Source organism: Dendroctonus ponderosae, unplaced genomic scaffold (genome assembly GCF_020466585.1).
Source record: "Dendroctonus ponderosae isolate FM_Combo_2020 unplaced genomic scaffold, Dpon_F_20191213v2 Dpon_F_20191213_7, whole genome shotgun sequence".
In the NCBI taxonomy this organism is placed as follows: Eukaryota; Metazoa; Arthropoda; class Insecta; order Coleoptera; family Curculionidae; genus Dendroctonus; species Dendroctonus ponderosae.
In genome coordinates this window covers 6,010,612-6,024,668 of record NW_026018916.1, presented here as the reverse complement: position 1 = coordinate 6,024,668, position 14,057 = coordinate 6,010,612, and the positions used below count along the sequence as shown (strand labels likewise).

Here is a 14,057-nt window from a genome sequence, read left to right as displayed (position 1 = left end):
GCGTAAGTGTGTCGCAGGATACCCTCTAGGTGATAGTTCTTGATTACTTTTTGATAAATAATTCGTTCTTATTGCGAAATAGGAGCACTATTTATGACAAAAATTTTTGAGGCGAAATACCCAAAAAGAAGTTTGTAAAAAAATGAATCCGCCTCAACAATATAGAACTTATCTACATTCATTCCCATCAACTACATTCTGTATTTGTCCAAATTAATTACAATTTACACTTTATTAATGTTGCCAACATTGAATCAAGTGACGTTAATTCTTTTGTTTGCATACGCCGTGCTATTCGAATTTTTCCCAATCAAAGCCACATTTCAATTAAAAAATCTATGAAGATTTATTTGCGCGCTATATTCTAAGCATAAAAAACAGGTGACGGCATCGCATGAAATTGCCAGTATGGATAAAATGGGAAAATGTGCTGGATTCGATGTGTTTGTTTATCATTAGATATATACAGGGTGGATAGATGAGGAGATAGATAGAAAACTGAACGTTTTTAGAACTTTTCCGCCTCACTTTTGATAGATTCCGATTCCGATTGCTCCATGTGGAATCGAATCGAACATCAACAGACTCGTTGCTCTGTCATCGCACCGAACCATTAACGCTATCAAATTTGGCACAACATTAAGCTATTTTTAAAATGTTTTCATTATGAAGTTACCGAATCTGAACTCTACTCTTTGAATACGTGATTTATGACCATCGCTGAACCCGAAAACCCTCGTAGGAGGTGCGAGAAAAATAGCGATTGGATCATTTTGATACTGCGTCTGAGTGATCGATATGCGCTGATATGACGCTGCAATATTTCAAGTTGTTTGATTTGGCCTCAGCTATCTGAGTACTTAATAAACAGTGGCCCAATTAATGATTAAGGTGTTCCTATCAGCAACTAGGTGATGGCTTTTAGGGCTAGCCGTTTGATGCGAACCCTTCTTCGGTACTAATTCCTTTTGATATAAATGCATTGCCGCACCTTGAGTTAGATTATCGAGCTTGATTTATTACACAATCTGTGGGGGTGGTAAAACAAAAAATATTTAATTTAAAGTAGTTTACGACAATGGGAAATTTATTTCTAATCAAAGACGCAGGAACGAAACTGAACGAATTAAGGGCCAACGTTGAAAAATTACTACTAGAACAATGTTTTAAAAACGATTCTGCTCAAACAATTTAAATGAAAAATGTGATCTAAAGCAACATTAGATAAGATACAAATATCATATCTCAGATTATGATTTAAAAAAAATAATTTTGAAAAATTATCATTCCATAAATTTACCTCCAAATTTTCTTTCTTAGCTCTCAGTGTAAATGTGTTCAATTATAACTTGTTTGTGGTAATTAGTTAACATTTTAATGAAGTAATGAACGGGGCAATAAAATTTTCAGTTTTAATTGAAAATACCGACACGTTTTCAAAATTATACGCCTGCCAAATAAATCGATTCAACACCGATTCATTTACACAAATATTAGTCATTCCTTCGGTTGCAATACCGGCAAATATGTTTTTTTTTCTCAAAAATTGTCAATATTTTTTTGCCACATTGAATTCACAAATTAATTATTTTCTGTGCTGTAATGTTCTACTCCGTTAATATCTAATCAAACTAAAACGCTCACAAACGTGTACATATTTTCAATTCAGACCAGATAATCTTAGTTTGAAAATTCAAGTGATGCCTAATTATTTCCCCATTCACTCAGTTTCATTTGTCGTGGCCTATACATTTTTTTCTAAGAAATCAGTAAAACTAGAGAGTTTCTTGTGTTCATTTAGTACAGCAATCTCTGTTTGAAAAGTGGAAAACGTTTCGATTCGAAGTCATTATCAGGGTTTTCAAGAATTTTTTAAAGAAACGTCTGGTTTTCGTTGTGATTTTTGCAGGTCGCATTTACTTCCTCTGTAACTTGTGAAGTGAAATAGCCAATTTTTGGTGCATTATGTGTGGTGAACAAAGTTTCTTTTTGGACAGTTTTGCATAATAACGATTGGTTTACGCGATTTCTTTTCCACGCCGGAGTTTCACATTTTTTTGTTGGAGACTAACCAAGTGAGAGAGTCGCTTTCGCACGTATTTTGAAGTGCAAAGTCTCTTATACGCGGACAAAGTTTCGATTAGAAGTCGTCATCAAGCAATTATCTCAACAATATTTCAAATGCGCGTGCTATTTTTCCAAGCCGAAGTTTAGCGTTAATTACATGTTAAACTTTCGAAGTGAGAAAATGAATATTGTATGCGAACAAATTCTCGATTTTCCGTCAACACCAGGAAATTTTTGAAAAAAAAATTAGGCATTTTTTGACATTTTTGGAAAATGGCTGATTTTGTAGGCCACAGTTTCACACCTCTTTTTTATGGCAAAATGGGTTCTCCAAGTTTTAAGAGTTCAGATTTTCCTTAATCGTCAAGCAATTTTAAAGAATTTTTCAAAACCGCGTCTGGTTTTTGTGAATATTTTTCCAGGCCGGAGTTTAGTATTTATTATTCATTAATTCACTCCGTAACTGGCCAAGTAAAAAAATATATTTTCGATCCTCTTCTACAGTGCACACGTGAACAACGTTTAGATTTTCCATCATTAGCTTATTTTTGAAAATTTTTCAAAATGACGTGCCTGAATGCACTTTTCCATTCATAGAACGTATTTCGCATCCAGGCAATTGTTTCAGTTATAATACGTATAAAACATACGTTATTAATTTTCGAACGTCTGTTACAAGTATGGATAGGTCATCAAACAGGCAATGGAAACATCCTATCAGGTTCTCACTTGAAGGTTACTCCATAAACGTAATAAGCAACGCGCGTTTATTTTATTTTAAAAAAATCACCCACGCCAAATTGTCGTTCATTAATAAAGAAAGCAGGTATGCAGGCAACAGCAGCGTCCGCGCTTTGTTTTTTTGTGACCGGTGGTCATCGATGACGCCGAAACATTTTTTAATGCGCGTCATTTTATCGTAAACACCTTTTGTTTGCCTGAATCAGAGAATATTTGTATATGAACAAACGTCTAGATCTGGAGATGTATTTTCTTCTGTTAGATTTATAATCAACTGAGTTGAAAATACCTCTTCCATATATTTTATCAACAAGTTCCAGCCGAGTGAAACCATTGAATGTAATAAATGGCAACAAGTAACGCCGGCTGCAATGTATGGTGTGGAAATTCAGTTAAAATGTGTTTATCTAAGGAAAAGGCGTTTAGGTAAACATTTTGGCGGGTCGCCAGCCTTTAAGTGGGCCACGCTGTATATTTTTTAATTTCGTTTAATTGCCGGTATTGAGGGCAATACGCTCTGAGTGTTCCACTATTAAAACTTAGGTTTTTCCAAAATGGTGTCATTCTTAACGGGAAAACCTGTTATTAACTGTTACTTATTTTCTGGGAGTTACAACAAAAAAACGGTTTTTCGCACTTTCTTTGATTATTTACCTTCCTTTAAAGCAAGTATTTTATTTCGAAATCTTTGATGAATCTCAAGGTTCGAATTGCTTGCAGTATCGCAATGCTGGATTTCGGCCAGATTGGCTTATGAACTGATCTGTAGATTTCGACCTATGACCCAAAACATTCAGAGTCCCACATACTGATAGGACTCTCCTGGGGCGATTCCTGTGATAAAAATAATACGATTTGGCACCACTTAAGTACCTTAAAGGAAAAGTCCACGAAAACAGAAATACAGGCGGTCAAAGTTATTTTTTTAACAGCTTGAAGTGTTTTATTAAATTTAGGTATTCGGGGGATTTCGAGGGTGACAAATTCGCAATTGCGCCATTTGCAGAAAATAGTTCGTTTTAAAATCTCGCAAACTTCTTTTTATTCTTCCTAGAAAACAAATATCTGTATAAATATACCTATTTCTTATCCAAAAGATCAAGGGTTTTCCAGATATTTGCAGTTAAAAAAATAAAATAAAAATGCAGTAAAAAATATGTGGGATACATTTCCCTGTTTTTTAAATTTTTCCCTAATCTTTTAAGTTCGTACGTAAAAAAAGAATTTAGTATATTTCTTTTTTAATCAAAAGGTCGTTTAAAACACGTGTGATTGAATGTATTCAAGAAATCTTCAAGTTGTTCGTGTGTTATTTTACAAAAGCCAATTAAAAAAAAAATTTCCACTTATATTTCTGTTTTCGTTGATTTTTCTCCTAAGGTAAGTTGCGCTATACTGTATTATGTTGACCCGAGAAATCCGCCATAATTTTTTTATGATTACTTATGAGACAGCCTGTATATTTCCATATTCTTCATCTTTTCGAGCCATCTTTTTCACTCTATGGCCAATTTGAAGCAAATACGATTATATTCACGTTTATTGAATTTTCAACGATTTATGAATTTTATGGATCGAGAGTTCAGGAAAAGTGAAAAGAACATAGTCATAGAATAACAAAACCTTTTTTTAAACAAAAAAAACATAAATAAACGACTGAGGAGGAGAGTTCAATCCTATCAATACTTTTATTTTTTAATAGCAACAAACTAACATTATTTCGCGGCTAAAATGCTGGTTTCATATAGAATTTTCCGCTGGTTAGCTTAATGAAAAGTGATGGCGCCGCCTTTCACACATGAATAGCAAATAGTAGATATTATAGTTGCAAATGTTTTCTCGTGTTCTAGCTAAAACAGCAATAGAAGATGATAAAAACTGCCATAAATCCGGTGCAATTGAGCGTAGCAAACTCCACTATAAATATAATTATTATGGGTGAAGGTTATTCACAACAAATCTGGATGGAATCCAAAACTGAGCTTGCTACCGTACTACTATTCGATTCAGAAATGTTTGCCTCTAAATAAATAGTCTTTCCACTACAACCACTGTATCAAAGCTACACTTTTTCAACTTATTTAACAGTTACAACAGAATAAAGCAAAATTCAGTTGCCGAGCTCATAATTCTCAATATCGTGCGCGTGTTTTTTATTTAATTATGTTAACGGTTTTTAAATTCTTGGTATTTGGCAACGTGACAACTTGGCCGGAATTTCAACATCAAAAGTCTTCATAGACAATAAAATGTAGGTTTTATTTAAAATAATTATAGCCTCGCTTGTAAATTAAGGTGATATTTATTATTTTTTGATCTCTTACAGAAGTGGAGCTCAGCTTTCCTTACCGGGATGTCCAGATTAAAAGGAACATCGACCCAAAGGATGAGTACACGTTAGAGGAAGAAATTGGAAGGTAAGACCGGGTGAAAACTGCGAAAAATCTATACAAAAGGATAAACAATCTAAACTAAAAATAAAGTCAGTTAAATGGGGGAAAAGTCTGCAGTTTTCTGCTACGTCTTTATCGGAAAACGTTAAAAATAACATGTACCAATAAACCTAAGAAGTCATTAATGAATATGAACGAAGGAAGCATTTGATCAGAATCCAAACCCCTTTAAGATTTTTTTTTAAACAAATACTTAATATTATCCAAACATGCTTTAATATTTTGTTATGTACTTATTTATAATGAATTATTTTTTTTTGTAACAGTTCTTTATATTAATATTTAAAATATATTTGCAACTCAAAAAATACTGTTTCTAGGCTTCAAATATGGCTTTATACAAAAGTGCTCTTAACATTTTCACATTTAACCGAGTCATTGAAAAATTCAAACTTGTTTAATTATTATTAATTTCTTTCTAAAATAGTCCGAGCAAAAATAAACTTTTTTTTTTTGGTATTACACAGGGGTAAATTTGGGACAGTCTACAGATGTACGGAAAAAGCGTCCGGACTATCGTTGGCAGCAAAATACGTGTCCTGTCCGAAAAAAGAGGACAGAAGAAATGTGGAACGAGAAATAGACATTATGCGAATGCTTCAACATCCCAGACTGATTCAAGTCTATGACGCCTTCGAAAATGGGAAAGTCATGTGGGTAATACTGGAATTGTAAGTATCTGAAAACAAGTTCAATTTTGTACAGTGAAAGCTACAAACAATAATACGATATCACTAGTGATGAGTAATAAATAACATTGTGAAAAACTCATTTTGCTATGGTTTGTTTTTCTGATTTAACCAGACACTTTGCAGTATTTTTGAGCTATTAATATCTGGGCATCCTAAACATTTTCAAAGCCAAAATATGTTTTTGCAGCAAATATTAAAATATCAGTTGACAAATGTAATTTTCGTAATGGGCGTTTACAGGCTTCTGGCACATATTACTTGAGTCAAAGGCTTCAAATTTAGGCGAATTTTCCTAATTCCAAAATTATGCAATTTGGAAAGAATATATCTATGACTGAGATGAGTATTTTTTATGGTTAAAACTCAGATGAATTTCCACCCCAAGCTATAAATTTCGACTTTGAACTCAATTTTAAGATTAATATGGAGCGTAAAGTCCATGAATTTCGGTTCAAAAATTCAAATAAATTATTTCAATATTCTTCGTCTTTGTATGCGGATGTACGATGGTACGCACCTTGAACAGTTTGTTGATTGATGATGTAATGAGTAATCAACTTAAAATGTTGGCAATTGTTATTAGCTGATTTACACTGAAAACATGCCAATCAGTAACCGAGTCTCATCTGCGGTCGGTAATTACATTATCTTAAATCTTATTCTCAAGACGCATCTTTTCTATAGACGGAAAATGTTTTGAAAACCATTTAATTCGTATGAATCTTCTAGTCCTAGTCTAAATTGMTTTTTTGTATTATTGTGGAAATTTGGCTATTATAAAAGCCATTTTCGAAGTGGACACTTCCGCAAATTTTGAAATTAGATTCAGATGAACAAATATAAATTAGTAGTCGACTAATTTTGAGTCAAATAATATGATTTCCTCCAAGCTAAAWGACTTTTGAAGAACACCACARCATACCTAAATAATTTTTCATTACATACCAAAGATGTTTAAATAARTGCAAGGTATAAAACAGGAGGATTACGCACATGTTTCCCAACTAAGCTCCTGACATTGAAACCGGGACTGTTACGAAAAAAAAAAGCTGAAACTGTCTTGGAATWTTTCCAAAATGTTCGCGAAAAATTGGTTACTATCGCCAGATTGTTTTATTTACTTTGTGCGGATTTCCGTGCTATTTATACTTTAATAAATACAGTTTCAAGTGGACTTGAGAAACAGAGCAAATAACAATTAATTTTTTTTATTTCAGAATTGAAGGAGGGGAACTATTTGAAAGGGTGATAGATGACGATTTTATATTAACGGAAAAGGCATGTACAGTTTTTATGCGACAAATCTGCGAAGGCATCGACTTTATACACAAACAAAGAATACTGCATCTCGACATGAAGGTGAACTGGAAACCATTCATTGCCATGATTTTGCAATTAAATGTTTTTTTTCCAGCCGGAGAATATTCTGTGCCTGACAAAAACTGGCAACAGGATTAAAATCATCGACTTTGGTCTGGCGCGTAAATTCGATCCAGACAAGAAACTGCAGGTTTTATTCGGAACACCGGAGTTTGTGGCTCCGGAAGTGGTCAACTTTGACGCCATAGGATTTGGAACCGATATGTGGTCCATTGGAGTTATATGCTATGTTTTGTAAGAAATTAATTTGTGCGTTTTTACACTGTTAACGTTTTTTTTCTGAAATAGATTATCGGGTTTATCGCCCTTCATGGGACACACGGACGTTGAAACCATGGCAAATGTCACCATTTCCAAATACGACTTCGACGATGAAGCGTTCCAGAGCATATCCGAAAACGCCAAAGACTTTATCAGGAAATTGTTGATCAAAGATTTGAAGTAAGTAAATTAAATTTCAAGTTTCATCATTATTTTCAGTTCATGAATATTCTCCGACAACACTTAAGTATCCATCTAAAACGTTTAGCACATATTAATCTTAAGGAAATTAAACTTTCGGAGTTTTCATATTTCCTAATATTGTTTAAGCTTTTTCGTGCATTTTATACGGTTTTCTGGACGCGAAATAATTTTAATTGAGCGTTGTCTGAGGAATTGTGACGTTTTTAATCATGATTCACCAAAATACAGCGAGACAAAGACCCAAATTAGTGCATTTTTTTCATTATTACACAAACTAACATGAATACCGGCACTGTTTCGTCTTCCGTGTTTTTATAATTTCAGACAAATTACATCAGATATCAGAAACGAACTCATCCAGTGGGAATTTTTCAGTAAGTCAAAAATTATAAATATTCACAAAAAGTATGGAAAAGAAAACGAACGAGTAGCAGATGATTGTTCCGAAACAAAACGAAGTTTTCTTCTAATAAGTACGTAGTCAACTCAATACGAAACACTCGATATATAAACAGATGAAGATATCTTAGATGAAGAAAATAATAACTGAGAATCTAGTATTTTAAATAAAAAATTGTCTTCAAAAAATATACGTATACTACATATTATTATGCACGTTTCCTAGTGCAAACCGTCTCGGTTATGCGAACAACATGAGTTTTTTAGGTTGCGAATTTTTAAGTTATATGAACTGTGTCCAATATAAAAAGGAAATTATTGGGGACCGTAAGTGATATGATATTGGTTAAACAGAGAGAAAGTTGGAGACTGAAAACTAATAAAATAGCACTCAGAAACTTATCATACAAAGTTTCGTTTTTAGCCTGTTTGGAAAAAACAATAAATAAACAAGTCCATATTTAAAAAAATTGATGATGGTGTCTTAAATACGAAATGTCAAAACAAAAACGGAACGTTAAAAGGAAACATGCAAAAAGTATTTTTGAAGAAAATGTAATGCTCTGTCTATCGGCAACAAAGAAGTTGACGGTTTCCGCACCGAAGACTGCACACTCAATGACTAGGGTTAATTGATTCTAAGCTTGAGAGATAATCAGCGACAGATAAAAAATATGTTTTTATTAGAAATATGGCTGAAACAGTGTTGTATTCATAATGTCTAATTAGAATTTCCCTTGACTTGTACTAAATTTGGGTTGTAAAGCTTGCTTCAGCGCATGTACCATTGATCCTTAACAAAAACTAACAATGGGGTCTTTGTCTTTTCACCAGCCAAAGAATGACAGCGGAAGAATGCTTGCAACATGAGTGGCTGAAAAAGAAAACAAGGCAACCACTTCAGCGAATTAGTTCGATGGATGTGACCAAGGACAATTTGCGTCAATTTGTGGAACGGTGGAATGAGCACCCGAATTCTCCATATATATTCGAGGTAACGAACGGTATTGAACCAGATTCGGAAGCTGGAAGTGGTAGTTTAAGCGAATCGTCTCATTCATTGGTCGGAGATTCACCATCGCCCTGTGGCAGCCTAGCATCCAGTCCGGAGAACGATTGCATTTTCCTAAGCAATAATATAGACAATAGCAATAATGACTTATTCATGCCTCCAAAGGCATTACTGGTGCCAAGCGACCATTTGAGGCGAGCCTCGGATTCCTCATGTTTCGTAAAAAATCAAGACATCACTGAAAGGATAAATCTAGCGGAAGAAATCCGGAAACTGTCTGATAAACTCTTTAGACTGTCGAATATTGAGACAAGTTTAACCAACAGTTTCCCTTCATCGAATGATGAAAAATCCAGTAAAAAGACTGACGATATAAGTTGTGATGACTATGCAGCTGAACCAATCTCACCATTGCCCAAAGATCACCCTCAAAGTCCTGCATGTAACATACCGTGGCGGAAAACGAAGAACAAGATCAACCCCAATACTAGCAGAGATGTTCCTATGAGTTGCCGAAATATTTACAAAAAGCTCGATGAAGAGAAGCTGTTGAGTTCGTATAAAGAACGCAGCAATCCTACAGACGCGAACGGTACCAAAGATCTACTTTTGCGGTTATTGCAAAACTGGGACGGACCGAAAAACTCATCTAGCCGACCTAGTACAAGGCACGGTTCAGTTTCCGAATGGACTGAAGACGATGCTCTGGGACAAAGAACCATTAGCTCATTGAATAACTTCTTCCAAAGCAGAGCGACCAATAAAAAAATTACCCCGTTTCATTTCAACAAGTCTTAATTCTTCAAAAACTTTTTTTGGGATGATTGATTACTTGGAATGTTTCACCCAGTATGGTCGTTATCGAAATGTGCATTGGACGAATGGAGGATGAGCAGCAAAATGGAATTTGACGAACTGGCAAGCCCAACTTTAATGAGAGATTATTTTTTCTTAAGCTTTTCCTTATTCAACGTGTGGGCTGAGTACGGAAGTCAAAACGAACAATTTGAGTGTGTGCCTCGAATTGACTACACTGTCGACGGCCAGAGATGTTACTCTAAGTTTAAATCATAAGCAATTCGAAGTTGTGAAGTGTGAAAACCTCATTAGTGCACGAAATTTTTCTTCAATGCACCATCTGGCAAATATTTCTGTACAAGTAGAATTTTCTAAACTTTTTAAGAAATAATTTCTTTAGTGTATTTTATATTTATGTCGCTGTGTACCATCCAAAGGGGCCATATAGTGTCAACTTGTCTCTCGTTTATGTTCACTTCAATAAAATTACTTATTAACCAACCGCACCTTGTTTTGTTTCATTTTTTGCCATCAGTCTGAAGAAAACAGCTATTTGTGTTTACATTTCGGGGGTAAGTTTCCAATCATTCATTACACTCTATCAAAAAACTCTGATTGGCGTAATTTTTCTTATTAAATGAACATCTTCTAGTTCCCGCATGACTTCGAAAGAAGCATTAAATCATCCTTGGTTGGGAGCAACGACAATCTATTCAGAACTGGCGCTGAGCACGTCAAAACTAAAGAGATATGTTATCAAGCGGAGATGGATTAAGGCCGTGAATACTATTATAGCTTTAAAGAGAATGGGAGCCAAGATAGATGCCGATATGTTTCATACAGTACCCTAATTCCTGCGTGCTATTACTGATCGGATAATTGAAACAAAAAAAAACATTTAATCGCTAGGTTTACCGATCCACTGAATTGTCTATTTCCTGGCCATTGAGCTCTGTAATTGTTACAATTCCACCAAATGTAGGTAGTTAGATGTTTGTTATTCTAACGATTGGCTTTACATAAGTTTGTAAATGTTTTCCCAGTTATGTAAGTATTATTATAGGTACCTGCCCATATAGGTGGGTCATTGTGAAGTTGTACAATATTTGTACTGTTTAGTAATGTTGAAAATGTTTAGCTATAAGTTGATTTATTCTAGTCACATTACTGTTACTCTCGAATATATGAAAGATGCGGTTCAAATATATACTGCAGTTAGTTTGTAGGGTGGAATAAATAGTGAAGGACAAAAGGTTCGATAAATGCTTTCAAATTAGCGCATCAAACAAACCAGGTTGACGAAAATAGATGCATTGCAGAACGTTGGATTCTTTCCTAACAGCCGCTTTATTAGTCTTTTAAATGTCTAATTTCATACCATTTATTGTTTCCGATACCTCCATCCAGACCTTATCTCCGAAAAAATGTAGAAAAAAACATTTATATGAAAAGTTCCGAATCTGATCTATTGCTTCCATAATCTTGACTTGTAAAAATAACTAACAACCTAGATTGCATTGTTTAAAAGTATAAATAGATTTAATACTTTTAAGATTTTTAAATGTTTGTCATCCTAAACCAGATTCCCTATTTGTGCTTTTCTAATTCTGTATTAACCAGCAGAACTCAATACCAACATTAATAAAAGGATGGATAAAACAAAAAGAATATTACTTAATTAACTTTATTTTGAAATTGGACTGCCGCATTGCTGACAGTTTTGTATCAAAAAAAAAAAATGTGTACCTTAACGGTACGACTTTTGGTACCTGGCGCGAGCACCTGGACCACCGAACTTCTTGGGCTCGCAACGACGTGGATCTGCTACCAATAAGGTACGATCGTACTGAATTAAAATGTCTTTTAATTCCTTCTTTGAAGCTTCATCGACATCTGAAACAATTGCAAATTTGGAATCGTGGAAAATAGTGTATGGGTTTTTAGAGCTCTTCAATTAATTTGTGTTTCAGCCCTTACTGAACATAAATAATAGCACTTAAAACTTACATTTCTGATAATAAGCTACCAAGGCCTTTGAAATTGCTTGCCTGATGGCATAAATTTGAGACACATGTCCACCCCCATTCACACGTACCCTGATGTCGACCGCGGAGAACTTATCCTGTAAAAAATGTTTCACATTAAAAACTTACCACACGTAAATTTTACAATGCACATGTTGTCTATAACTCAGACTTACGATTGCTTCACAAAGTACATGTTTCAGATTCGGGATAAAAAGCTCATCATGGTAAAATCTAGTTAGTTTAAATGAATGCTCGATGGAATTGGTAAATGTTGCATACTTACTTTGCCCAACAAGTAGATGGGTTCTTGAAGTTTGTCTTGGAGCATTTTGGGCTCCACCTGACTCAAGGGGCGTCCATTTACTCGAAGAACTCCTCGTCCCCTTTTGCAATAAGCTACTGCAGTGGCGGATTTCTAAAAAACAATACATTTAGTTATTTCTACGCAAAATGCTTCGAATATGGTTTAAGAACACGTTGTTTTATAGGTTAAAAGTGCAGCTCACCTTTCTACCGAAAACCTGCACGGCGTGGATCGGTTCCTTCTTAGGCTAAAAGAGGGGAAAGATTATTAATAAAGTTTCCGAAAAATTCTAGTAATTTCATAGCAAATTATAGCAGAAATTTGGAAAATTACTTACCTTCGGAGTCGTCATTTTGCTAAAATTGACACGAGAGAACGTACAGGAAATGCTTAATGGCACTGTTGACTGTTGACAGTTTTAAGTGGCGGCTTGGGTAAAATGGGCCGCGATTAGATCGCTCTCTTTCTACCTTATGTGACGGGGCAGCTAGTTAACGCGTTTGCTTCGAACCTACTTTCCGGTCAAGAAACAGACTTGCTATGAATAAAGTGAGCTTAAAATAAGTACGTGCAACGTTTCAAAATGAAATTGAAGAGTAAATTTAGCGAAGCAAAAAATTAAAATACGACCATTGGGTTAATTAACATAAAAGCGACTAAAAATCCGGGAAACTATACTATAAATACATGGCAGACTGTATCTTGTTTAAAAACCCTAACGTGATTAATCCATAGTCGTAGACGCAGAATGAGCGGGTTCCAGTGGCGTGCAAAGAGCTTTTCGATTATACCTAGTTTGTCTATAGAAATTTAAATTTTAAATCATTTATCTAGGACTGTTATGATGGAATATAATGATGTTTATTACCGCACTAGTGCTTTTTTAAATTATTAGCGCACTAGTGCGATAATAGATCTGTCCATTTAAGTTGTCTTAAAATTGCATATTTTAAAATAAGTTTAAAGGATGATCTGCCATCTGATATTGAGAACAAAGCTTTTAATGTTGTTTCGGATATATCAGAGAAGGTTTGATCGGTACCAGAAATGGTGCAGTGAACGAAAAATCACTGAAACGAAAAAACTTGAACGAAAAAACACAAGGAACATCGAACACCAAAGGGATGAGGGTTTAAGTATTTTGCTTATTTTGTTAAAATATACTAATAATCCTTTCTCGCTTGTTGAGTTGGCATAAGATCCGAAACAATATTACAAGTTCACTTATGAACAACTATTATTCACTGATTAAAATGTCTAAAACAGAACCCCGTGTTTGTTCCAAGTGTGTTTCATCGTACTGATTAGTGTCTTTTGACTAAGCAATTACGTCACTCACGAGCTTTGTACGGATGTAATTTTTTAGTTTCCATCCCTTTGCACAGTTTTGTATACAATTTATATATTTTCCAGCGCCCAAATGTGCGAAATATAGAATGAAAGAGCATCAAAGCAAATTGCTATTATTAAAACTATTGCATATTTTTCTGTTTATACTTTACACTTATATATTTATACTTTCTGTCTATACTTTACTTTAAAAAAATGTACTTATTCAGGCACTTCTAGACTATTCTAACGATTTTCTCCAACGGCCAAAATAAGGGGCGACTCCGATTGCATTCTTCGGCAACCCCTTTTAACACTAACTATAGGGTATAGAGAACAATACACCTTTCCATAGAGCCCGTGCTCAAAATCACAGCCAATCAACGACTT

The 14,057-nt window shown here is 34.6% G+C and overlaps 2 protein-coding genes across 4 annotated transcripts in view; one reads left to right on the top strand and one right to left on the bottom strand.

Moving 5' to 3' along the window:
* The window catches only part of LOC109539715 (myosin light chain kinase, smooth muscle), a 16,824-nt gene extending 6,315 nt beyond the window's left edge, over positions 1-10,509 (top strand). Inside the window, exons 1-7 of one of the 3 annotated variants that reach the window (XM_019907654.2) lie at positions 2,555-3,234; positions 5,135-5,225; positions 5,729-5,932; positions 7,171-7,312; positions 7,368-7,567; positions 7,622-7,774; positions 9,032-10,509. In XM_019907654.2, the coding sequence (XP_019763213.1) occupies positions 3,180-3,234; positions 5,135-5,225; positions 5,729-5,932; positions 7,171-7,312; positions 7,368-7,567; positions 7,622-7,774; positions 9,032-10,007 (1,821 nt within the window). In that variant the 5' untranslated portion in view covers positions 2,555-3,179 and the 3' untranslated portion in view covers positions 10,008-10,509. Of the gene's footprint in view, positions 1-2,554; positions 3,235-4,544; positions 5,060-5,134; positions 5,226-5,728; positions 5,933-7,170; positions 7,313-7,367; positions 7,568-7,621; positions 7,775-9,031 lie in introns of those variants that run through there. The other 2 variants (XM_019907657.2, XM_019907655.2) reach the window with 2 other exon arrangements.
* Positions 10,510-11,675: 1,166 nt separating this feature from the next.
* Positions 11,676-12,782, bottom strand: LOC109539717 (40S ribosomal protein S16). Its single transcript, XM_019907659.2, has 5 exons — positions 12,676-12,782; positions 12,541-12,585; positions 12,318-12,449; positions 12,015-12,129; positions 11,676-11,900 (listed from the first exon to the last, which is right to left on the bottom strand). Exons 1-5 carry the CDS (start codon positions 12,688-12,690, stop codon positions 11,755-11,757), a joined length of 453 nt encoding a protein of 150 aa, XP_019763218.1. The 5' UTR covers positions 12,691-12,782; the 3' UTR covers positions 11,676-11,754.
* Between the last annotated feature and the right edge of the window lie 1,275 nt (positions 12,783-14,057).

What these genes read in the sequence shown, in the direction of transcription:
- LOC109539717 (XM_019907659.2), bottom strand. An exon ending in TGCAGGTTTTCGGTAGAAAG is followed by an intron (nt 12,450 to 12,540) that starts GTGAGCTGCACT and finishes ATTGTTTTTTAG; the next exon opens with AAATCCGCCACTGCAGTAGC. An exon ending in GGTAGCTTATTATCAGAAAT is followed by an intron (nt 11,901 to 12,014) that starts GTAAGTTTTAAG and finishes CAATTGTTTCAG; the next exon opens with ATGTCGATGAAGCTTCAAAG.